At 38.9% G+C, this 27,092-nt stretch overlaps 1 protein-coding gene across 4 annotated transcripts in view; it reads left to right on the top strand.

Moving 5' to 3' along the window:
- MYO16 (myosin XVI) overlaps positions 1-27,092 on the top strand; it is a 405,417-nt gene that overhangs the window by 355,939 nt on the left and 22,386 nt on the right. For all 4 annotated transcript variants that reach the window (XM_074930682.1, XM_074930690.1, XM_074930699.1 and 1 more), the window contains 4 exons: positions 471-717; positions 2,559-2,866; positions 4,672-5,874; positions 26,009-26,167. In XM_074930682.1, coding sequence (XP_074786783.1) covers positions 471-717; positions 2,559-2,866; positions 4,672-5,874; positions 26,009-26,167 — 1,917 coding nt within the window. The remainder of the gene's footprint in view (positions 1-470; positions 718-2,558; positions 2,867-4,671; positions 5,875-26,008; positions 26,168-27,092) is intronic.

The raw sequence follows: 27,092 nt of genomic DNA, 5'->3' as shown, positions 1-27,092 counted from the left end.
TTATTTTTTTTACGTACACTGAAATATTTAAAGCTGGCCAAAGTCAAACAATCATTTAATTGGTACTGCACTGAATGCACAACCATTTATTCAGGGTTTTATTTTGAAGCAAATGATCTTTTGACCTTTGTAATGTAAATGCGTGCTTTCACAATCTGTAGCATCTAAGTTTCCAGTTGTAATGTAGTAAAAAATAATGTTCAGTGAAAGTAAATTTTTGAGTTGTGATAGCTCAAATTTATGAATAAATTTACTGTCAGTTCTTTGTTTTAAGCACTGGCAGTAGAAAACAGAGAGCTCCATTTTAGTGTATTCTTTATATGCCAGCACATTTCTTTTGTTCTTTGTATAAGACATTGATTGAATTGGATTCGCTCATATTTACAGCTGAAGACACAGTAATATTAAGTTATTCATCAATTAATTAGTTGTCTTTCATTAGTCCATATTTTATCCTTCTGTTATGGTAGTTGTAAGAGGATTTCTAGCTCGCCAGCGCTTGCTACAGAAGATGAGCATCAAACAGCAAGAGGTCACCTCAATCAAAAGCTTCTTGCAGAACGCTGAGGATATGGGATTGAAAACATATGATGCCTTGGTCATTCAAAATGCTTCTGACATTGCTCGGGAAAACGACCGGCTCCGCAATGAGATGAATGCTGCTTATCACAGGGAAAAGTTAGAGGCTAGAAACAGACCCGAAGAAGGCCACAAAAGGTAAGATGAGAAAACATCTACTGTGAAGAAATAAAATATTTCTTCAGTTTTAGTGATTTCCTTCTCTGCTTCGGAAGTCATAGAAATGACTGAGAAATTCCAAGAGGATTCTCAAGTATATGCTGAGCCTGAATCAATGTTGCGCCTTATTTTTTTTCTGTATATCAGTTAATTAAGTCTAGAAACTTAAGGACACCCCTAATATCCTATTTAGGGGACACTAAGCTTTATAGGAACTTATTCAAGTCTCTGAGGCACTTATTTTTTACATAAATATTTTTTAATTCTACAATAAACAGATTATAGTTGAACTTTCATCAAACCAAAAGAACGAAAGAAAAATTCCTCTAAGTTAAAATTCCAACATTGGGAAATTTCCAAGATACTGGAAAACAGCTAGGAAGGCATTAAAATACAATGAAGTCCAGGCTAAGAAATCCTGATTACTTATCGAACTAGGTAGATTGATTGTGAGGAGAATTTCTGTAATTTAAAAATAGGCAAATATGGGATATTTTTAACTCCTATCTGAGTTTTCAGGAATATTTATTTTACAAAACCAGCAAATGCTGGAGAGCCTTTCTCTAGGAACTGGGTCCCTGATCTCTTTTCTCTCAGACAGCTGAATGAGCAGAGGTAGCATTTGCAGTTAATAGGTATGTGTCTATAGCAGGAATGTGTCTATAACTTGCTGGACATATAAATGTTTATTTTTCCATAGGAACTTAATTTTCATCCAGAACAATTCCCTTTGCTTTCATTGCTTTTGTCAGTGACTTTTATTAAAGTGAAAATGGCAGTGCATCTGCTTAATTAGCTTCAAATATCCCAGTGATTACATATTGGAGGAAATGCCTTTGTAGGAAAGACTGTAATTAAACATTACAGTGAAAACAAATTATCCACTGAGCACCATGCTTTCATCTTTAGCTATTTCATTTACTACATGGGCAGCTGGCTATATCCTGTGCATGAATTCCAGCTCTGCTGGTGATTTGCCGTGCAGAAATACATTTTAAAAAAACAAATGCTCAGGGATTTGTTTGTAAAATAGAAGTATAGACATCTTCTTTCTAATACATTACCACTCTAAGTTAAAAGGTTTTCAGTGTTTTGATTTTTTCAGGGATAAAATGTTACAAGAATTTTTGTTAAAAATCAATTTGTTGGAAGTAGCTGATAAACATCATTTCTCAATACACATTGGAATAGCAAAAAAAAAGGGGAAAAAGTTAGAAGAAGTAAAACTCCAAAACTGCAATTTAAATAACTAAACATGATGTCATAATTAATATTATTAAAATTATAGCTAATAATTAAGCTTAAACAGGAAGATCCATAGATATCTGGGTGGAATTTTCAAGCAGCCAGTTGAAAGGGTCATCTAATATTTTAAAGATTTGCATTATCTAAATAGAATTTATAGTTGTCTTTTCAGAAAATAATGATAAAGGCTCAGCATTTGCTGCCTCAGTAACTTTCTATTAAATGGATTTCCCAGAAATTATCATTCAGATTGAAAACCCAGCTTTTGATTGTGTGTAACAATCAAAGTGTGAACAATTCATTCAGTGAATGTCTGATCAACAATATGAAACTGCTTAAGGAAGGCTGCATTTGTGTGAAAAAGGGCCGGTGTCCTGATTTATCATGAAACAGGAAATGGAAGAAAGCTAGCAGCTTGATCTGGATTTGTTTGTCAGAAGATTACTACACACATCCCCTCGACACAGCAGGGGAGTTGTGAGATTGTTTACCAAAAAGCTGTTGTTATGTTTGCATGAGCAGGTTCATTGTTATCGCCTGAATAATGCATCTGGGCCTCTTTTCTGTGTTTTCAGAGCTGAAGACAAGGGTGGGAAGGTCTCTGAGGACAGCTTTGCCGGCTGTCGAACGCCTAAGCACTTTCATTCCAGCTCTGTCCCTGTCCCCATGGCAGTGGATGGCTTGGTACATTCTGCGGCTGGGTCATCCATCAGATCTCCCTCCCTGCACTCTGTGTTCAGCATGGATGATAGCAATAGCCTGCCATCACCAAGGAAACAGCCTCCTCCCAAACCAAAGAGGGACCCCAACACACGACTGAGCGCTTCGTATGAGGCTGTTAGTGCTTGCTTGTCGGCAGCTTCTAAGGAAACCGCTAATGAAGGTTAGGCAGAAAGGGAGAAACGGTCACAAATGTTACTCTGCATAATTGATTTAATTTTTTCACTTTGATCCTTTTAAACACGGTCAAGCACCTTTGAAAAGTCCTGCTTTCCTGAAATATTTCAGTGGCAGTAAATAAAAATTAGTCAATTTGTCATTTGTTTCCCAATCAGCAAATAATACTCATGTGTTGTAATCGCCTAGTTTGTCAACAACCAAAACCTATTTGCAGAACTCCCTCTAGAGACAAATGATCTGTCAACTTGATCTATTCTACGCCACTGACCATTTTATTTGACCTTTCAAACTTCATGTTAGAATATCTTGCATCACTAAAACAGAATGCTCAAATCCTGAATTTCACCAAGTCAAACATTAAACTTTCTCCTACTTTTTCTCTATGTTCACATGAATAACTTATGCATTCAGTGGTTTATGTTTGTGCCATAACTTGCTTACAGTGAATTTCTTCTTTGGAAAGAAAGTGCTATGAAAGTCCCAAAGTGTCTCAATGCATTATAGTGCATATAGAATTGTTTTGAGTTCGATTGTTCTATTCTCTTTCCCCCTTGAAATGAATGGTGGAAGGTGAAGGGAAGGAATGTATTCTGCTTTTGCTTGATAAGTCTGACTTGTCATGCTTTGTGTAAAGGATCCTCTAGGTTTATCAGGGAAGATCCTTCAGGTTGCATTTAAAGCTATGTATAACCATTCTCTGATCCTGCATACAATGGATGGAAACCTTTGCAGCTCCCTCTTGCAAAATAAGTTCCGTTCTCATGTCCAGTTCATTAGATGCAAATTCATTTTTCTTAACCTCTTCCTTGCTCATTCAGGCTCTGTGTAAAGAGAAATGAACTGTGTCCAAAATACTTTTAAACTACTCTGGTTTAAGGAGCTTTGTGGTGGTTTTGGCTTTCTGCGCCCAGCTCTGCAAGAGATGATTGATTTAACCAAAAAGCTTCAGCAAAGGTTTTTGAAAGAATGACAATGTATATGTATATATGTGTGTGTGTGTGTGTATATGTGTGTGTGTGTGTGGTCTTAGCACTAAAGCTTGCATACACTCACACAACAACTTTGGAGTGTACTAATTTTCCAAGAATTATATCAGTTTCCTGAGTCTTTGTCCAAAACCAGCTCTGATTTACACCAAAAAATTTTGATCTTAAAGGACCAGTTACCAAGGTATCTAGTCTCTCCACCCCATACATGCCTGGAGGCTGTGAAAAGACATCTAGTTTAGGGGTTTTTTTAGTTAATTGCCCTTAGGCTATGGGATTTCCTAACTTTATAAATTATTTCCACACCTGCAGTATGAAAGAAGATGACATAGGTATAATATCTGTCTATAATTAGAGTTTTAGAGATATTACATAGAAGGGGGATACTTCAGTTACTAGCAATAACGTGTATTAGAGTAGCTCCATGCTGAAACTCCTAGTTAAAGGCATGCCCCTTTCCCTTGGGGCAGAGGAATAACAAGCACATATTTCCATGTGTTACAGATCTTGCGGTGAGCATTTGGATTCAAAAGATATCTCCTCAGGTGTTAGTTCGCATCTTTTAATGGCAGTAGACATTAACAAAACAGATTATATGCCCAGGTAGCAAAGGCTTGTGGTTTGGAAGCTGAAAGTTCTATATTTCATTCCCTGAAATATTTATACTTTTGACTGAATCCCTGTCTTTGTGACTGCTGCTCATTGTAAAACTCTAAGGGCAATATTTGACAGCTTAAAGTACTAGACCTGTGTAAGAAAAAAACTGATCTATTAATAACACAGACCTTTTTCACTTTTCTAGTACTGACCCGTCCAAGGCCACACAGCGATGATTATAGTACCATGAAGAAAATACCTCCCAGAAAACCAAAACGAAGTCCCAATACAAAACTTAGTGGCTCTTATGAAGAAATACCTGGCCAAAAGCCCAGGGATGTGAAACAGGCAAGCACAGTAGCTAAACCAGGTGGTTATGACACTGTGACAGTACAGAAAGCAGCTGCTTCTGATGGGCCACAACATGGCATGTTGAATCTCTATATGTCACAAGAAGAAGAAGAAAATGAGCCTGTCTATATTGAAATGGTAGGGAATGCAATGAAGAGCAATTCTGCTGAAGCAGAAAGTCCAGAACAAGGAGAGTCTGTATATGAAGAAATGAAGTATTTTCTACCAGAAGAAGGAAGCAATGGTAATGGAATAATTCCAGTAGTGACTGGATCTCCTCCTCTATTGTTTGAAAACAAAAAGAGTGTTAACATTGAAGATGGAATATTGGATGGAAACAGTCATGCAGCTTTGATCTATAAAGACCCATGTGACATTCCAGCCCCTTTCCCTAACTTGCTCCCCCACAGGCCACCACTTCTTGTATTTCCTCCAACTCCTGTCACATGTTCACCTGCTTCTGATGAATCTCCCCTAACACCACTAGAAGTCAAAAAGCTTCCTGTCTTGGAAACCAACCTAAAATACCCTGTGCAGTCAGAAGGCTCGAGTCCATTATCACCACAGTACTCCAAAAGCCAGAAAGGAGAGAATGAAAGACCAGCATCTCCAGGCTTGGTTGTGTTCAATGTTTCCAGCAAAGTGACTCCTCCTTCGACACCACCTCCTCCTCTCCCACCACCTCCTCCTCCAGTACCACCTCCTATTTCCTACCGGGCTTCTACACATTTTGCATTTCCTCCAGAGGCTTGTGCTAGTTTTCTGATTAATACAGGGAAAACAAGTACAAACTCAGATCTGTCAAAAGTACCTCAGAGACCAAATCCTGCTCAAATTGGATGCTCATCTTCTCCATTCTCCAAACTGCCTTACTCCCCAAAGGTGGCAAGAGCAGATCACAGGAAATCGAACTCAAATTCATCATCTTCATTTCCATACAGTCCTACAAACTCAAGGTCGTTGACCAGTCCCCTTGATGAGTTAACTAGCTTGTTCAACTCAGGACGGAGCGTGCTACGAAAATCTGCAGCAGGACGTAAGATCAGGGAGCCAGAAGGTAAGACAGATTTCTGTATTTCTGTATAGTGTATTCTGCATCAAAACTTTCTTACATTGGAAGCTGATAGAGTAAGTAAAAATACAAAACAAAAAAAGAAATTCGTAAGAAACACATACGGAAAATACATTGCATATAAAAATGATAGATCTTCAGGTTTTCTCTGAGATGTCAACTTTTCTTTTACCAAAATGTTTGTATGACACAAATTTAAATGGATTATTTTTATAATTCCAGCAGTCTCAGTAAAATAAACACAGATGTTACATCATATAAAAATGAGTTTATAGTATCAATCTATAGAAATACTTTGAATGAAATATATGTCTAGGCATCTGTTAGATAGCGTATATTTAATTTGAAGACTTTCTTTTAAGGTTTCATTATTTCCTTTCCATCAAACTCTGAATTTGATGATACAGCCATTATTATTATTCTCCTAAATAAATCGGAGACAGAGTCATGCAGCAAACTATATGTCCCATTTCTGTCCTTCCTACCTTTCCTGTCATTTACATACACTTATGTATATACCCAGTGATTACTTGGTATCCTGGCTTTCTGACATCTGGAGAACATCTTTTGTACCTAGTGCAAATGCCAATTATAAATAGAAGCTAAGCTTGCCATTTTGCTGAAGTTTTTTGAGACTTCAATTCTCAGACTTTATCACTTAATTATTCGCTTTGTCCAGGTAATAAAGGGTTTAATATTATTACTGATACAAATCTATGGATCATATGAATACTGAAAATTCATCCTGGTATTAACAGATTCAGTAGGTTGCTCTGTAAGAGTGAGCTGCTTCCCAACTAACTTTGTCCATCTAAAAGTTTGATATGTATGCATATAATCCTCAGGCTATGAAGAGACAGTCATTCACAGAGTTTAATTCCTTCCATATATCTTTCTCCATTGGGTATGAGGAAAACCTACATGACTAAACTAGTAGTGTTGTAACTTCTAAGTGATTAACGCTGAAGTAAATCCCAGTTCTGCATATCAATTACAACACTGACTCCAGTCTTCACATTACTTTTCTGATTTAAAAAAAGAAGTCTCCTGCTGAAAATAGTTGGTGTACTGTATACAGAAACTTCTCTCTCTAGTAGCATCACACAAACACAAAATTCTTTTATTTTAAAATTAAAAGTGAGAAAATCTCCAATCTTTTTCCTCTGCTTCTTCACTTCTGTCTGTCCAAACAGCTTGCCTTAATCGAGAGCTCTGTGCAGAATATTCAAAATGGGCAATATAGAATCATAGAATCATTTAGGGTGGAAAAGACCTTTAAGATCATTGCGTACAACTGTAAACCTAACACTCCAAGTTCACCACTAAACCATGTCCCTAAGCACCACATCTACATGTCTTTTAAATACCCCCAGGGATGATAACTCAACCACATCCCTGGGCAGACTGTTCCAATGCTTGATAACCATTTCAGGGAAGAAATTTTTCCTAACATCCAATCTAATCCTCCCCTGCAACAACTTGAGGCCATTTCCTCTAGTCCTATCACTTGTTACTTGGGAAAAGAGACCGATATCCGCCTCACTGTAACCTCCTTTCAGGCACTTGTAGAGAGTGATAAAGTCTCCTCTGAGTCTTCTTTTTTCCAGACTAAACAACCCAAGTTCCTTCAGCTGCTCCTCATAAGACATGTACTCCAGACCCTTCACCAGCTTCGTTGCCCTTCTCTGGACACACTCCAGTACCTTAATGTCTTTCTTGTAGTGAGGGGCCCAAAACTGAACACAGTGTTCAAGGCCAATTGCAAGGGGACAATCACTTCCCTGTCCCTGCGGGCCACACTATTTCTGATACAAACCAGGATGCCATTGGCCTTTGTGGCCACCTGGCTGATGACCAACACCCCCAGGTCCTTTTCTGCTGGGCAGCTTTCCAGCTACTCTTCCCTAGCCCTGTAGTATTACATGGGGGTTTTTTGACCCAAGTGCAGGATCCGGCACTGAGCCTTGTTGAACCTCATACACTTGGCCTCAGCCCATTGATCCAGCCTGTCCAAATCCCTCTGTAGAGCCTTCCTACCCTCAAGCAGATCAACACTCCTGCTCAACTTGGTGTCTTCTGCAAATTTACTGAGGGTGTACTTGATCCCCTCCTCTAGATCGTTGATAAAGATGTTAAACAGGAATGGCCCCAGTACTGAGCCCTGGGGAACAACAGTTGTGACCAGCTGCCAGCTAGATTTAACTCCATTCACCATAAATCTTTGGGCCATCCAGCCAGTTTTTTACCCAGCAAAGATTACGCCTATCCAAGTCCTGAGCAGACGGTTTCTCCAGGAGAATGCTGTGGGAAATGGTGTCAAAGGCTTTACTAAAGTCCAGGTAAACAACATCCACAGCCTTTCCCATGTCTACTAAGCAAGTCACCTTGTCATAGAAGGAGATCAGGTTGGTAAAGCAGGACCTGGCTTTCATAAACCCATGTTGACTGGGCCTGATCACCTAGTTGTCCTTGTGAGAAGATCTGCTCCATAAACTTCCCCAGCACCAAGTTTAGTCTAACAGACCTGTAGTTCCCTGGATCCTCCTTCCAGCCCTTCTGATAGATGGACATCACATTTGTTAACCTCTAGTCAACTGGGACCTCCCCAGTTTGCCAGGACTGCTGATAAAGTGGCTTGGTGAGCACTTCCACCAGTTTCCTCAGTACCCTTGAGTGGATCCCATTTGACCCCATGGACTTGTGTATGTCTCAGTGGTGTAGCAGGTCACTAATCTTTTCTCCTTGGATTATGGAGGCTTCATTCTGCTCTCTGTCCCTGTCTATCAGCTCAGTGTGCTGGCTACCCCAAGAACAACTGGTCCTACTATTAAAGACTGAGGCAAAGAAGGCATTGAGTACCTCAGCCTTTTCCCCAGCCTTTGTCACTATGTTTCCCCCCACCTGCAGTAAAGGATGAAGATTTTCCTTTTCCTTCCTTTTGTTGTTAATGTATTTATAGAAATATTTTTTATTGTCTTTTACAGCAGTAGCCAGATTAAGTTCTAGCTGGGTTTTGGCTCTTCTAATTTTTTCTCTACATAACCTCATGACATCCTTGTAGTTCTTCTGAGTGGCCTGCTCCTTCTTTCAAGGGTCATAAGCTCTCTTTTTTCCTGAGTTCCAGTCAAAGCTCTCTGTTCAGCCAAGCTGGTGTTCTTCCCCAACAGCTCCACTTTGGCACACAGGGACAGCCTGCTCCTGTGCCTTTAAGATTTTCTTCTTGAAGAATGTCCAGCCTTCCTAGACTCCTTTGCACTTCAGGACTGCTTCCCAAGGGACTCTGTCAACCAGGTTCCTAAACAGGCCTAAGTCTGCCCTCTGGAAATCCTGGGTAGCAATTCCACTTACTTCTCTGAAAACTGAAAACTCTATCATTTCATGATCGCTATGCCCAAGACCATCCCATCATCCCAAGTCCTTTTCTGTTCGCAAACAACAGGCCCATCAAGGCGCCTTCCCCAGTTGTCTCCCTCAGCAGCTGTGTCAGGAAGTTATCTTCCACTGACTCCGAGAACCTCCTAGATTGTTTCCTCTCTGCTGTATTGTATTTCCAGCAGACATCTGGTAAATTGAAGTCCTCCATGAGAACAAGGGCTAGCGATTGTGAGACTGCTCCCAGCTCCTCATAGAATATAGAATATTTCATCTGCCTTTTTATCCTGATTGGATGGTCTGTAAGAGAATCTCACTGTGATATCTGCCTTGTTGGCCTTTCCCCCGATTCGTTCCCATAAACACTCAACCCTTTCACCAAATTGTCAAGCTGTAGACAGTCAAAACACTCCCTAACATACAGGGCTAACCCACCACCTCTTCTTGCCTAACCATTAAGAAGACTTTATAGCCATCCATTGCAGCACTCCAGTTGTGCGAGTCATCCCACCGTGTTTCCATGATTGCAACTATATCATAGTTTTCCAGCTGTACAATGGCTTCCAGTGCCTCCTGTTTGTTGCCCCTGCTGCGTGCACTGGTCTAGATGCACTTCAGCTGGGCTTTTGATCCTACCACCTTTTTTTGAAATATAAAACAAAATAGTAGGGAATGGGATAGCTTATCTCCATATTCATTGTCCATTTTCTTAAATATATACCACTCAATTGATTTTAGTATTATATTCTGATTTATGCAGCTATAATATAACAGAATCAGGTGTTTGTGCTTACTCTGGATGTGTGTATGTCTCTCTGTGTGCCACCCTATCCCTCTGTCCCTAAGAAACTTGGCAGCCTTCAGCCAAAACCCAGTTCAACCAAATACAACAAGGAGATAAAGGTCTCTAAATGAGTTTTTATAGGTTCCATGAAAGTTAGTGGCTAGGTGGAGACAAGGAGACTTATACTAGGAGAAAGGCTCCTACCAGCTATCAGAAAAACCATGGTGGACAGAACTCTTGTGAGTTCTTCAGACCTTGAAAAAGCTTTTATTGGACTTTGCATGTTCCTAGATGCCAAATTCAAAAAGCCATGAGCTATGAACTGAGACTTCATGAGTTCTCAACCTTGAGAGACTGCCTTGTTTGTTATTCTGAGTATATGAAATTGATTAAATTGGTAAAGGAGATATTGCAGTAGTTTTTCTTGATTTGGCAAAGTTACTTGATAACATCCATTGCCTAGAAATATAAGTAGAATGTTCTTTTGGTTTGTGTGGGCTCTTTTAAGTTGGGGATCTTGTTTTATTATATAGATAATAACATTTTTGTCTGCTGGGAATTAACTACTAAAGTCAGGTCTTTGGATGTATCTTCTCAAGGCTCTCTCAATGTACTGGTGAGAAAATGTGGTAAGCCTACTCCAACCAAGTCACAAAACTGACCTTTACCTTAAAAAAAAAAATGTTGCTTTGGGATGGAGGACTTTTGCAAAGGCAATTTTCAACTAAATGTGGTCAAGATCGAGTTCAGCTTGGGTCTCCTGTGGGTTGAAGCTAGTGCATTAACAGAGGCTACCATAAAAAAACTCTTAAATTTACCTTTCACATGGAAAATGTTGTACTTCTAAATATTTCATCAAGGCAGCACTAAGTATGAAAGATCAAAGTTCAAGAAAGATATACGATAAAAAACCTGAATCAATATTTTATGAGCTAGGAAGCTAGTGTGTACTAAGTGCGGTTACATATGAATAGTTCAATGATGACAAGATGGATTGAAAGTAACAAAGAAATACAGGTGAATGTATATGTGTGTATTTACAATTTGCCTTTTTTCATGTACTTCATGTGTTCAGCTAGTTTCTAGGGTAACAGCTGGAAAAAAATGGGTTTTATTTAACCTCCAATGCAAAGTAATAAGATGGCAATCAGCAGAGAGGACTCCGTTATGTAAAAATGGAAGTTGTCCATGTCTTACCTTCTGATTTTTTATCACCTACTGCCTAATGCATATTAAGTTCCTGGAAGCCTCCTCCCTGTCTTCTTTTTGTCATTTGTAGTATTTTATTTATAGGAGATGATACGGTAAAAAAAAAAAAATTCTAATACAAATTTATTAAAATTGAAGACATGGCCTAGAGCAGCACTCCATAATGTGCAATTTCCTTTATTTCCATAAGTTCTAACCTGCCAACAACCAACCTGCCAACTAAAACCAGAAAGTAAAATTGTGGACTATTCTCAAGTCAAGGATAGTTACTTGTGGGAATCAATAAGTTTCTGTGTGGCATCATCAGCCTTGGAGATAAAAGCCTCCTTGCCAATAAAAGTGCAATACAGACACATATCCCGACATGCCTCCCTCTTGCCTGGAGGAGTAATTTCAAGGCCTAGAGAACACTGACGTCCTTTTGGCTCCTGACCTCTCCTTGGGAAATGATCATCCTGAATTACAGTAGAACAGATTTGTGGTTTTCTGATGGGTTGCAGTCTTATTGTGAACTGAACTGAAAGCACTCTTCTTTCATAAAGGCAACAAAAAAATTAATCAAATGGCAACAACTTTCATTACCTGGTGGCCTAGCCTGGCCATGTTTTTTATACAACAGTAGCATCTAATAGTTCAAGCAAGATCAGGATCATATCGTATGCAATTTCTTGCAAAATACTTTACATGTAATAAGAGAAGTTTTCTGCTCTACAGAACTTATAGTTTAAATAAGCAAAACTGTAGCAGGTGAGAACTGAGATTATTTCTCCAAGGTTGAAAAGAGTTGTCATTGAAGCTACAGCTGTACTGTTAGACAGGAATTTCCTTTTACTCCATATAAAATGAGGCTTGAGTGCAGATAAGGGATAAACACACACAAAATTCTCTTCTGTTCTCCCTGATTTCTAAAAGTAGAAACTTTAGTTTGTAAGACAGATAGAAACTGAATGGTGATGTGCAGAGCTCCTATTCAGATATTTCTAGACAGGACCTTTGATTTGAAACTAGACTTCATGAAACCCATTTCAGTGCCTTAATCACAAAAGCACATTCTCTAGTGGAATATACAAATATTTTTAACTATTCAACATATAAGACATTCCTTATATAAGGAAGAGACAATTACATGTTGAAGCATTTCATATTAAGTATTTGTGGAGCAAGGACAGAGTTTTCTTTTCCTCAACATGGATGAATGATAATCAGATTCCTAGGTTGTAGTGTTATTTCTCATTTGGTACAGTTGATAAAGACATAATACCTGGTCTCCTTCCTGCTTGTTGAGAAAAGATTGGTGTGGATACTTGACTTCTGTGTTTGAGCAAAAAAAAAATGTGAAAACTTGCAACCCCAGATTTAGATGCCTAAGAAATAAAATTAGGAAGACCTTCTCTTTATGTAGGTCACCAATTTATAGACTTCCAAGTTTTATGAATTAGTGTTTCAATACAAGTAGATCTATCTGTATATGCAAGTCTATGCATGCTTCAGTGACCTATTCCTTTCCAAAAGAGTTTAGTAACTTACATAGTAACAGAAAAGGCATGCAAACATTAGACTGTTAACAAAATATCGATACTGTTGAAATGTTTGCCCAATATCTTTGGCATCCATTAACTATATGAATCCCTTCTTTACCTCCTTCTTAAATGCGGTTATTTCCAAGACAGGTAGTTTCACATATCGGTGGATTATTCCACATTCTCCAGTTTAAGCACTGGAAGTCACGGGAGGATGCAACTGACAAATAATACAGATATTTAGAATACCTAGTTGTGACTAAAACTTGCCAGGTACTCTTTATTGAAATTGACTCAAACTTGGAAAATAACACAATTTAATGTGTATGTATGGGAAGTACTGTCCTGTCAAAGACAGGTATCTCTTCGATAGATAGTAAATAATTTCCCTCTGTCAGCAGATTAGAGCAAGCTATTGTGCAGCTAACATCTCAACAGTGGCTGCAAATTAAATCCCCACTGGGGTTTCTGAGATGAAATCCCAGTCCCTTATTCTCTGAGCCACTCAGCTTTTCCTCTTAGGCAACTTAATAAAGATAATATTCATATCTGCATCTCATTATTCCTACATTATATTGACACAATGTAATAGTTTTACTTTCTTTGTGGCAAAAGCTAACAACTTACAAACCATGAGTAATACAGAAAGCTGTGTTTTCACCTTTTATCTTTTTCCTGTGAATGCTGGAGGAATGATTACATGAGGCATTGGACTTCAGTAACATCTTTCATGTAAAATTCTCAAGGCATGAAAACTTTAATGAATTAAGCTTCACAACACTTCTCAGAAAGAGATTAATATCTGTTTATATAATTGCCTTAATTACCAGGGAGTGAGGGTGACTTTCTGTGACTAATTTTCAGATCAGATATCTAAACACAGGAGAGTCATCGCTCCGTGATTCACTATGGACTACTTGCAGCTCTCAATCTGAATCTCTTGCAGTAGGTGCAGAAAAGTGAGAGGAAGCCAAAGCACTGCTAGTAAGAGTTTAATGCAAGTCATAAAAAAAGGCCCATACTTTGCTAGCCATAGATGCCCTATGCAGAAAATTACAAATGAGGAAACAGAACTGCAGACAATACTAGAGAAAGTACCCTCCATTCCTGTTTGCAGAATATCTTTGAACTGTTTTACAGGCTGAAAGATACCACCTTAACCTGCAGTCTTCTCCGCATCTGTAAGTCTGCCATTATCTGGATAATTTCTCACCAAAAAAATCTGTTGCTTTAGGATAAACACTATATACCAAGAATAATTTTCCATTTCAGAATCTCTGAAAATTAATATATTTTACTGCTGAAAAGTTTTTTGGGTTTCTATTATGACGATGGGTTTTTTCACTGTAGCATTTCTCTTTCTGGTTGATTTCACTGTTTGTTCTTACAGTCTAAAATCATTAATGTGTAATTTGCTTTTGTTTTCTGTTCTGACATGGAAGAGTCTTTCTGTGTGATCACCATAAACAAAAACAATTTTAATCTGCAGATTATTAGAAGAAAAAGTCAAGTCTCATTTTCAGTTGAAAAAAGAATGGATATTGTCATAAGCATTTATTATATTAATTTTGCATTTTAAATGCTTTTATTAAAATAAAATCAAATCCTTAGCACTACTCTGCACATTTCCAAAGCCTATATCCAGTCAAATAGAGGGAGGAGACTGTGTAGCCCCAGGATCACACAGGAAATATCACTGCATTTCTGACATGATCTTATACTGTAAGTATCTACAGCTGTCAGAAGAGGATTCTGGAGTAGACAGACCCTTGGTCTGACTCAGTACAGGCTCTCTCATGTTCATAGTTGCTGCTTAACAGGAAGGATATTAAGGAGAAGTAATAGCACCGACTTCTGTTCCTTTTATATGGTCCATTTCTGAAAACTGCAGGCATGCCTTTTAAATTACTGGTTATTTTTTGCTTTCTTTCCTTTTTTTTTTCCAGATTTACTTTGTGTCCTCTTCATCATGTCTGATACTGGAGCACAATAATCACACCATACTGGTTCAGTTTAGTGTATTTGAAGCCCATAGATTTTAATAATATCCCACCTTTAATAGTTACTTTGATCATTCAGGTAGACTTTTATAGGATTATTATTTTCATAACAATGGCTTTTCTTCACCATTTGATGCAACATCATTGTTCCAAATTCAGCAATTGTTCAGGAAGTTGTCTCATTACTATTAACAGTGTTGCGGGCTTTTTTATAATAGTGAACAATCTTCAGTATTTTTTTTCTGTGATTCAAGATACAGAACCACAAAGGGCTTTTTGTTTAGGAACCACTACATCACTAACTGTAAACCAAAGATACAATAATGTGAGAAATTAGCCATATCTGAGAGAACAAGGAGATTGAACCATAGCACAATTCCATTCCTGATACCAACCAAGAATATGGCTATTTGACATTAAACATCATATCACTTGATTTTGCAGTACTACAGGCATTTGGGCCATAGTGGAGAAATAAATTTGTACACACATTTTTTGAAAAATCTCTAATTAAATTGTCGAGTGAGAAATCTGTTCAGATGCTTTTAACTTATTTACATCCATCTCAGCATTAAATCATCTTTTTCACTGAGCCTCAATAGGGAACAATGCTTCCATTTCACAGAAAATGTCAAGATTGTGACATTTATTTTTATTTTGCCCTGGAATAAAAATAAAGCATTCTGAAATTCTGTGAAGAAATAAATATTCTTTCATGTCCAGTCTTTCAGAAATGTTTGGAAAGTATTGAAATGGTTTGTCTCAAACATAGTAAAATTTTTCATGCTTGGAAATGTTAACAGGTAGTGTTGACTTTTTATTTTTAGACCTAGATGAGTTCAAGAGTGGCCATTTCAACACTGATCAGGTTGTGATTTAGGGGTATGTCTAACAGCAATCAAAGATGTGTTATAAACAAACCAAGCTACCTCTAAACTCACTGGCTCAGGTATCTAAGAGCAATGCAGTTATGACTGTGCAAATTCCCACTCCTCAGTAATGACTCAAAGTTCTTGACAGGACTCATGCAGCTCACCATGAAACTACAGAGCCATGTGTGTTGATGGTGTTTCAGTTCTAGTGTCAGCATTTCAGTCCAGTGGGACTCAATAGAGAAACAAGACAGTTAGAAAGGGACTGAGAAAAAGACTTGATCATAAGCATGAGGGTGCCCTGACCTTCATGCTCTCTCCACACCGCTGCACTCTGCTGTTGAGAAGGTAGGAGAGTGTTTGGAAGTGGAGCACTGGAAGTAGGAGTAGCAGTTTAGGAAATCTGTCTTCTCCCTGAGGGCACTAGTGAGTGGGAAAATAAAGAAACCTTCAATTTCAGCACTCTTTTGGATTGAGTTTTCACTCTATTTTAAAATGCAAAACATGAAAATGAATTTTATCCTTTGTGTGGTGCAATTTTTGAAAGAAAAAACATATGAAAAATTAGATCTGAAGTTCCACATTTCATTATTTCTTCTAGCTCTTTCCTTAAGGGCTGGTCGCAGTATGATGCTAACATACTAGTAGTATGTAGTGACAGTTTTTACCCACAGGTTGGCTATATTTGTGCACAGTATGGATGTCTATCATACTGCATCTGTGATAGCCATATGTTCTTGCTTTGAGGTTCACAGAGGTGTCATTGACCATCACTGTATCCCTTCAAAATGAACTTAAAAACAAGCTAAATCAATATCTAAATTCAATTTTTTATGTTAGAAGCTCACTTCAAAAGCAATTTGGGAATGTTGTCTGAGAGATTTTCCAGAATAGCTGTCCTTGTTTGGTGGACAGGATTACAGTACAGGTGATCCAAAAATATTCCTTGGATTGTCCCTCAGGATCTGCTCAAACAATTTATTTGCCCAGTGCAGTCACTTACACTAAGACTTCTGCATTGCAGTTAACACCAGAGCTGGTATGAGAGAGATCCTGAAAAATCTCTGTAGAAGTATAATGTGGGAAAAGTAAATAGAACTGATGTGATGCTGTTGGCAGTAGCAAATCCCTGTCTGTTTGTTTGTTTGTTGGGGGTGGGGGGTGGGGGGTATTTGTTTATTTTTACAATATTTGCAACTGTGTTTGAGGGGGAGGAAGGTTCAGACAGTGTCTCATCACATAATTCCTTCCAACAGCAGCTAAAGCCCAGCAGTAATGGGTGTTCTGTTACTGAGCTACCACACACAAATGTAAACAAACTTAAATGTCTGCCTTCAGAAAGAACTGCTGCATCCACATTAGTTAGAAGAAAGCAGTTTAAAAAAAGTGAAACTGTGTTTCTTACTAAATTGCCTCCTCCTTTTCCAGTACACTAGCAGTTTTTTAACCACATAAACACAAGAAATAGACTCTTTGGTCAGCCAATCAACACACCTAACAGTAAACAAAGCTATTACAGAGTAAAATCATCTACTTTTTTCCATACTAGACTTGAAAAGGTGGGCAACATGGGAACCTTGAGGGAAGAAAAGCTTTCCTAAGGCAGGAAATTGTCCCAAGGAGTGCTGCCCCCCTTCCTGCCCTCTGTGGTTAGCAGTGGACTCAGAAAGGCCTGCAGAGTTCAGTTCCTAGAGAAGATGGAGTAAATGAGATCCCCAGTCTCCGAAACACATAGCACACTTGCTGCATTGAAGAAGTATTCCAAGTTCTTGCTCAGATACTATCAAGCAGGCGAGGTGGCAGCCTGTTCAGATATTCTTCATCCATTACCTATATTTAAGATGACATTTTTCTCCACTTCAGCAGCAGTTTTCTTTGTTTCATATTGGGAACAAGCCTAATTCAAACGATCTGGAGTCCTCCAGACAGGGAAAGAAGGCACTTGCATTATCTATCTCCCCCACCAACTCTGAAAGTTTACCTGACCCCAGAGATGTCCCTAACATTACTTCTAGGAAGGAGGGAAAGGTTTGAGGCTTGTAATGACTGTCACTGAAATAAATGTAAAATAAGAGCACTGTCTTTCCACCAGCACAAGTCCATCAGAGAAGAAAGCAGAAGAAACCTTTCTAAGTGTATACTTTCCATAGCTGTGAAGTGATTTACAAAAAACTGATTAAGCTGTTGGTTCTTAAGGTCTGAACCAGACCTAGGAGGTCCTGCAGCTGCTTCAGAGACTTCTTTTTCACTACCAGCCTTATCTTCTGAACTTGGGCTGATTGGTGTCACGCTAACACAATATTCTTCAGAGGAGCCCTTTACCTCCAGCAGTGAGTTTTGCCACTTGATGTTCTTCATTGCCTGCATCTCCTCTCTTTGCTTTCCAGTGTTCATACAGAGCTTCCACAAATGCAGCTTCCCAGAGCAAATAAGTGGTTTGTTTCTGTATTTACCTGCGCTGTTGAAGAATGCAGCTTCTGGAGTGGCTTGTAACATCATCTGATAATTCCATTTGCACAGCTCAGAGAGAAAGGGTGCTGGAAGTGACAGTACAAATTCATTGCTGCCTATCCTAGGAGCATCATTGCAGGAGGAAATCCTAGACAATTGCTGCTGTAAGGGCAAGCTTTGTGAGGTGAAATAAATCAATGAATAATTATTGCCTCTGACGGCAGCGGCAACCAGCAGCACAGCTATAAGGGTGAGACAGGCAGTACAGACTAATAGACTGGGGGAATCCTGTCTTGACAGTTTTCATCCTGCTCTATTTCTTTCAGCAAATAAGATGCAACTGTTTGCTTCCAGCTCTCAGCAGACAAAGTAAACAGCCATGCTACAACAGGTCACAGTGTGACTTCATGTGGGTAAACTGAACTACTCTGAAGCAATATGCATTTATCCAGTGAAAGGACACACAAGACATGTGCTGAGGGTAGCTGGCAAACAACATGGACAAGGAATGTCTCAACAATAAATCAGAGCACAACAGGAAGTGCCAAGGGCAATTGTCAAGGTGCAACAAAACACAGTGCTAAACTCTCAAGCCAAAATAAATTGGCCTGTTCTTATTTAACTTTCCTCTCCCTTTCCTTCATCAAAAAATATCTGCATAATTTCTGCAGTGGACATCTTTTTTCTTTTTTTTGCCTCACTTCACAATGTCCACTTAGCACAGTAAATGTAACAAATATTCAGAGTTGGCTGCTAGGATTCAGGTCATTCCTGACTCTCCCAAGAGTGAGAGCACAGATCAGGAATCGCTTCTGTCTGTCTTGTCTATCAGATGCTGGCTAATAGTATGCTTCAGTTCTCTTTTATTCATATGTATAATGACAACCTGCTTGATTTGAAATTTCCATTTTGCTGGATGCCAGCCACAGGTTTCAAGGAAATCAAACTATTTAGCTTTTCAATTCCATGGTAGCCCAGGTATAAAAAGCTTCTCCTCCTGTATTACATTTATTTATCTGCTAGAATATATTTCTAGATTTCATAGTTACTAATAAAGTGCAAATAGCTGTGGATCCCAATAACTAAAACCATATATTGGTTATTGGTTACAGAAAAGTCATGTTTGCCATGGATGAAGAAATAATGTTTCACATTATCCTGGGATTTATTAAAGGCATTAAATGATAAGAAGTGGAACTATTTCCCTCTTCCCCCCCCCCCCCCCCCCCGTTTCTTTCCATAATTATATGTGTTATATATTTTTGAAAGTTTCATTTCTTTGTGGAAAAACTTTTAAGCTTTTTCTATATTATTCGTGGTTTCTGTTTTATGGGGCCAATGATTTTGTCAACCAGGATAGAGATTGTTTCTGCTTTAGGACCTAGATACATCCTGCCTAGTTTATGGCACTGAAATTCCTCAGCTGGGAAATCAGATTTAGTTCTCTGTTTAATTAATGAAAAGGAACATATGCCTTAAAAGAATGGTCCAGGTATGAGTCCAATAAGAGGGTGTATGACTTCCATTTACAATAGAGCAAAATTAGGGAAAGCCTGCTCTCCCCATACAGTCAGGAAGAAACTTTTAAATGTGCCTTCTACAAAAACTGTACAACAGTTCATTGTCCCACTAGCCCCATCTAGTTTGAGGTTGCTTTTCTTCCATATTTTTCCTTTTTTTCCTGAGATGGACCTAATGTTGACCACTCATTTCTGATTGTGGTAGCTAGTGCTGTCAAGGTGAAGGGCTATGTCTGGTTTAGTAAATGAGCTATTGCCAGGAAATCTCCTGGGCATGGCAGCTCAATCCACCATGCAGTCAAGGTGCTAGAGCAGTACCTGGCATGGTTTTGGACCTGGCAGTCTGGCTCCCTTCCAGACAGATCTGGGCATGGTTCAGGAGATGGCACAGGCCAGAGACTATTCCCAGTAGACAACTTGGATGTAGCCTCTCTGTTGTGAAGGGCTGGAAAGTGTAATAGCATAGACATGGGTGTCTTACCATTTGCCTCAGGGCCAGAGAACAAGTTATGATCACATCTGAATTACCATGATAGACAAAGCATGACACCCTCTGTTTTTACTCAGTATTATGGATCCCTTGGTGCTTTGGCAGTGCTGCACAAAGCATCCAAGGTAAGCATGAATCTGATCCAAAACCCACTAAAAGAAGTGGAGGCCTTCTGTTATATTAATGAGTTTTCAGTCAGACTGTAAATGCGCACTAAATGTTGAAAGAAGGATTTGAAAAAAACCCTGTATGAAGACAGATATTCGTTATGGATATATATACCTACTTTTAAAGAAAGGAGGGCCAAACCAAGGGCTTTGACAGAAAAGAAAATTGCAACCCAACTAGGTGAGTTACTGCTGGGCTTTTAATAACATACTGGGTTTGAATATCTTGCTGCGCCATTCTGTGGTGATTCCACCTAAATGCTGATATCAGTCATTGATTTATACTTTGCTTTAGGCTTTATTAAATAGGCTAAATACATAATACAAAATTAATAGTTTCTCAAAATGTTTCAGTATTGCACTTTAATCTGTCATCTCAATAGAGCCTGTACTGGCCCATTTTCTAATTTGGTGATAACAGCATTAATTCAGCCTAAATACTACTTATGAAATAACTATGACATTTGGGACCCTACATTTTATGTTTGAGAAAAAAGAGCTTTGTAATAGGATATTTGGAAGTCATAACTCAATTAAAAGAGTTTAAGTTATTCTTTTGACAAAAAAGTTATATCATGTAGACTTTCAGTGCATTCAGTTTCTTTTAAGAGTGAGATAATGACTCAAAAGGAAAATAAAAAGCAGATATATGAAATATTTTCCATGATTGCCGTACTCTGACTTTTCTTTCCAAAATAAGTGAAATTTTAGTCCATCCTACGGCTTAGAGCTTTGTCGTGAGTTTTAAACTCAGTCTTTTCCAGAAACACTGAGAATAACAAGCAAATGTGGATTTTGAGAGTTGCCTCTTTTGCATACCTTTCCTCTTACACTTTTCAAGTAATGTTGATGTAATTAGTTATGGGCTTATTGGAAATACAGAGCTTGCTTGTAGGGAAATAACTGTTACACTTCGATTTACTATACTCTGATTAAATGCACTGTACATGTGATTGCTTCCAGTTATTAACTATGCTGCAGTTGAGGGGAAAATTTTGCCCCCAATCCAAATATCCACACATCCTCATTAACTGCAAGATTAGTCAGAGCAGAATTTGCCTGAGTCAGAGGTATCTTTCTGGCAAAGTCAGTCTACCAAAATAATAATCCAAATGCTGTTCACTGTTGCAAAGAACCTGTAGGTTTTCACTTAAAACTTGTATTCCTTCAATAATCATGAACTCCCACCATGCTCTTACAGCTGATACCTCTCTGTAGCTAGTCTCTCACAAGTAGGCATGGATGACTCTTCAAATAACATTTATTTCTAATGGGAAACTGTTAAGATGCTGTTACTTAAAAAAAAAAAAAAAAAAAAAAAGGAAAAAAAAAAGTTGAAACCTGGTAAATAATCCTTCCATCTGGTGCGAACAGCAGAGCACAAGTCTGAACAACAAGCTAACATTCAGTGTGTTGGTGAAGATGTTCAACTGTAGGAACCATAGTTTTTTTTTAATTTTCCTCTCTCCTAAAGTATTTCTGATAGTTTCAGAAAGCTAAGGGGTGAGAGACCAGTGCATACTTGTATCTGCAGAGATTCATGGAAGCAGGGAAAAGTTGACATTAATGTGGAGAAAAGTCCAAATTTCTGTATTAGGTGACTGAGAAAACTTGAGGGTGAAGTTAATTTCAGACCAATATTTGATAGATAAAATAGGAATCAGAAGGAATTTTCTAAGTCTTTAGTGTTAACAGAGGGCTTGCCTATATCTCTTATAATTGTCTACAGTATTCGTATCTAAGATACCACTGTGTAATGATAAACTGTGTGAAATAAAATATTATGATGAAAGGTCAGGAGACACCTTTGTTATGCTCAGGGATATTTTGGGCAGCGGGAAGGCAGGACAGAGCGGGATATCCCAGCACAGAAGATAAAGTCAGGGCCTTCTGGCATGATAAAGCTATTGAAAAAGCAGATGCAAAGTGCTACATCTGGGAAGGAATTATCTCTTACAATGATATAGGCTGGGGACAGACTGTCCTGGGAGCAGCTCTGGGGAAAGGGTGCTGGGGACCCTGGGAGCTGGGCAGGTTCTGGCAGCAGAGATAACGAGCAGCATTTGGGGCTGAATCAGCAGGAGCACAGCCAGGAGATCAGCACAGGGGTTGTCCCCTCTGCCCAGCACTCACTGGATCACATCTGGGTACCATGGCCAGTTTGGTGCCTCCCAATGCAGAAGGACACTAGTAACCCGGAATGAGTTCACCCCCGTGACACTCAGGGCTGGAGGGTGTCCCCATGATCCGGGTCTGGGGCATCGGGGCTTGTCCAGCCTGGGGCAGAGGCGGCTTCAGGGGCAGGTCACAGCCACCCCAGTGCCTACGGGGAGGGGATGGAGAGGGGACAGCTGGGCCCTTCTCAGCCGTGTGTGGCAGGGCAACGAGGTACGGCAGGTGTGAGCTGAAACGAGAGGGGTTGAGGCCGGGTACTGAAACCTCTCCCGGTGAGGACGGGCAGGCCAGGGGGCAGGCAGAGGGACAGGCTGCCCAGGGAGGTTGGGCAGGCTCCGTCTCTGGGGGTTTCAAGACCAGGTGGGCAAAGCCCTGAGCAACCTGTGTCTGACCTCACAGCTGGCCCTGCTTGGAGCAGGGGTGCATGAGGGACCTCCTGAGGTCCATTCCAACATGAATTACCCAGTGACCCTAGGTAAGTTTTGCAGCACTGGGACAGTGCACTGGTTATACCTGCCTAAAGCATTCTCTTGTTATCCTATTTATAGAAAATATTTTCTTCAAAAACTCCCCCATTTTACACAAAGTCCAAAATAAATGAACAGTACTTGTTTGTTAGGGTTCTGGCTTCTCCAGGAGTCTTTTAGAAGTTAGCCAACATATGTGGCTATACTTTTTCCGTAGACTCACATGAATCTGTTCCAAGGATCTGAAGATGCCTATATATAGGAAATTAGTGCAAGTACCTTTATATAATCCAGATTACTTTGAAACAAAATATAGGCTTCTTTCCCACCCCCAAGATTAATTAACTAAGAAACAATGAAGTATATTTTTACTATATGATCTTCTATTTAGAAACTAAAGGTGTGCATTTCTTACAGTGACTGAATAGAGCAAATGGGATAACAGATCTCTGTCTAGATAGCTGTCCCAAAAGATACGCTGCATATCTGTCCACTACTTGTTTCTGTCAATTTAGGATGATATTTCAGCTCAGTAGTAACTATCCACAATTCTTTGTAGTATTTCATCTTAGAGGTATAAAGGAGAAGTGACAACCTTTTTTTTTTTTTTTCCAAGAGCCCTTTATGAATGCCATGAAAAGATATCAGTGTACCTATGAAACAAAAAGCCTTCTGCAAATGGGAATGCAAGAAAAAGTCTTTCTACTTGCACATTCTCAAATGAATTGCAGATGTCAGGCAAATCAATAAATCTTTCGGATATCAAGAAAAATAAGGATCCCAGCCACTTCCCTTGAGACTCTTTATGTAAAAGGTGGCACAATAATTATGTAGGTGGATTATGATCTATAGGCAAGTGCACTCACTATTAACATCTAAAAGTGACATTTCCTTTTCAGACAAATTTAATATGAACCTCAAAGATACATTTTGCAGTCAACTTGCTTGTACAAAAGCTAAATCAGGCATGCTCTTATAATTGTACTGTATGCATTTTCCAGCTCAGACTCTGGTTCTACCGCCTCTCCCGAGTCAGTTACTGTGGGTAGAGCTGGCCTAATTTTTTCAATGCTTAGCACATTTGCCTAAATACGCAGTTTATGAAACAGTGCCACTGAAACACTCCAATCAGATCTGGCAAAAAAGAATGATCAGGGAATGAGGGCAAGGGAGGGAGGAAAAAAAAAAAAAACATTGAAATGTTTTATTCTGACAGCTTGGAAATTAACTTTTTGACTTTTCAAGACAGCTTTTTTGTTAGAAGAGGAAATGTTAAGAAAGATTCAGAGTTAGATAACTGAAAGCTAAGCAAAAATAAGAAAGCCCTTTTCAATGAAACATTTCAAGTTAACCAGAATAGATGTATAGTTTCATGAATTCATTTTTAAAATGTTTGTGCTTTGTAAACCAGATGGGTTTTTTTTAGTCCAGGCATAAAAATGAAAAATTGACCACACATTCAACATCAAATTTGAAAATCTGCAGGCAAAATATCTGTTACCTTATGAAAAAATGTTTTTCCTGTCCCCTTGAAAAATGCTGGTGTACTCAAGACTTACAAGAATATATTGTATCTTTGGGAGAGCTGAGGATGTCATTGGAAGTATGGATGAATGCTGTAATGTTGGTTTTAATAGCTAGTCTTTTGACCTCTGTTAGTTATTGCTGTCATTATGGCAAAGCTTAAATAGACACATCCAAAAATCAAGGAACAGCTCTTTGAGAGCTGTCATGGAAGAAAAATTTCCATTTTAGAGTGCTAAATGAGGGCCTCTGCACCCAGGCCAGCCATAATATGTCAGCCCCGCAGCTAAGGCCAGCTCTCAAACAGGGTGGAAAGAGGAAAACTGAAACAGCGCTAAACAGAGAGAGAACTGAATTCAGCTTTGCCTTCCATGAAACAAATCTGATTATGGCAAGGAAAATGTATATATGTTCACCACAAAATGAAGAGGAACACAGAAGAGAGAGAGAAATCCATAAAAAAATGCATAGCCTTGCCAGTGCAGCATCTCATGCAGCCTCATCAGCCCTGCCACACAGGGGTGGAATGGGGATAGCCAGGGATACCAGAATTGCACTGGGGGTCCCTCCTACTATCGCCATTCACTCACAGGCTTGTCTCCCATCTCCAAACCTGCCTTCAACCCCTGAACTCCAGTGGGGAGCACCGCTTGGGCACAGCTGATGTCTGAACCCTCTTTCTTGTGGTGCACTGGGTTGACAAAGCCAGGCAAGCTCAGAGCAAGCTCTGGGCACTTTGCTGGTGAGCTGTTCTGCTTTGCATGGATGTGTCATCATTTAGCGGGGGAAGAAGGGAAGGGGTTTGCCCTTCTCTTTGAAGAAATGCCTCTGCATTGTACATAGCTTGGGAACTCCCACAGGATCAGACCCCCTCTTGATGCCTTGAAGAAATTTAACTAAAAGGCTATGACATGAAAACCTGGAACTTTACAGAAAATGACAATTGATGGCTGGAGAGCCCTGAGGCAGGGTGAATAATGCCCACAGGGAGGCTCTGTTGGGAGGAATCTTCTACGTATGGTGTCATATCAAAAGCCACTTTGTTTCTTGTGGGAGGAGATAAGAAAAAAAAACAAACCCATGTTATAGCTGTTGCTAGTATCACCTAATGCAATGGTAAAAAGCATTGCAGTGGTGACAGAGGTATATGAACTAATGTGAAATAGAACAGAGTCTGAAGTAGAGGCAATGTAAACATTTGTTGAGTTTTATCATCTGAAATTTGTGTGAAAAGAAACATTGCAAATGAAATTTTGTTAATGCCTTTAACTTCCATAAATTTTAAATGGCTATAAGTGGAAAACCAGAAAAAAAAACCCAACACAAAAAAAACAACAAAAAAAAAAAACCAACCAAACAAAAAAAACCAACACACACACCAAAAAAAACCCTGCAAAAATTACTGACTTAAAAATCACTTCCGCATTTATCACTGGACTGGTGAATTTAGTGATTCATTAAATTAATTTGATAAAGTAATTTAGTTTCTCTGTATTAGTTTTTTCTACTTATATGTGAAAGCCACTAGTTAATAGGAAGCTGATGAGCTTTTTCTCTGTTTGTGTCAGGTGCTGAAACTAATCTGAACTTGAGGAGCAGGGAAGATCCAAGTGCATCAGATATTGGATCTGAAACCCAGGATAAAAATGCAAATAACCATGGAACTCAGTCATCTAATCCACTGTCCAGTTCTGTGACTGCTGAAAATGGAAATTCAGTATCAAATGGTAAGCAGTTTTTAATCCCAAAGCTCTTCTGACATAAAATTGCTGAAGTGTTTCCTTGAATGAGCTTTTTAAGTTAGAGTCAAACTGGAATCTTCTGAGTTGTGAAATATGTGTGTCTCTGGAACTGGCTTAACTTTGTATGTGTGAACTGATAAGCCCCTCTCCAATAAAAGCTGAATGTGAAGAAAATAAAACAGCCTCTGTTGAGGAATTTGTAATTAGCTCAGCTCCAAGTCTATAAGAAGCCTGAGGCATGGAGGACTGAGATTTCAGATTTCTCATCCTATAATCAATACAGATGGGACAGAAAATGGAAAATCAGAATCTCCCTTTTCTACAGGTGCCTTACTAATGAGTGAGGAATTATCATTGCAAGAAGATGGTCAAAATGGTGCAAGAACAATGATGGAAAGAATGAAAGGTTTCAAGGTCCTGAAAGCATAAATCCTAAGGATATAACACCTGTATTACATAAAATCACACAATACAAATACACAAGTATGAATAGACACAAGACAGATAGAAAATATTTATGGAATGTGAAGAAGCAGATGTCTAAATACTTGCATGGCACTGAGTACAATTATCTTCATGCAGAAAACTTAAGGCTAAATATGGTTTGTGTAAGCAGAACAGTTGTATAGCCTTTACTGTTAAGGGTAGAACTACACATAATGCAGATGGTAGTCTGAGAGCTATATGGGAAAAATCAAAGGGAAAAAAAATAGGTCAAGTGAAAATTGCATTTTGTTTAAAAAATATGCTACCCTTCCTTTTAATAAAAAAGCTGGAGTATTGTGCAGTGTTAATATGCAATGTTTTGAAATGAAAACTCATGCTTTATTATCAAAATGAAACATTTCAAAATCAAATAATTTCTTTCTTTTGAAGAAAACATATTTTCAAAGTTCTGGAGTTCTTGGCC

This window comes from Athene noctua, chromosome 1, assembly GCF_965140245.1.
Source record: "Athene noctua chromosome 1, bAthNoc1.hap1.1, whole genome shotgun sequence".
NCBI classification, from domain to species: domain Eukaryota; kingdom Metazoa; phylum Chordata; class Aves; order Strigiformes; family Strigidae; genus Athene; species Athene noctua.
Note: the sequence above shows the minus strand (reverse complement) of the source record. Positions and strands in the feature narration are given on the sequence as shown.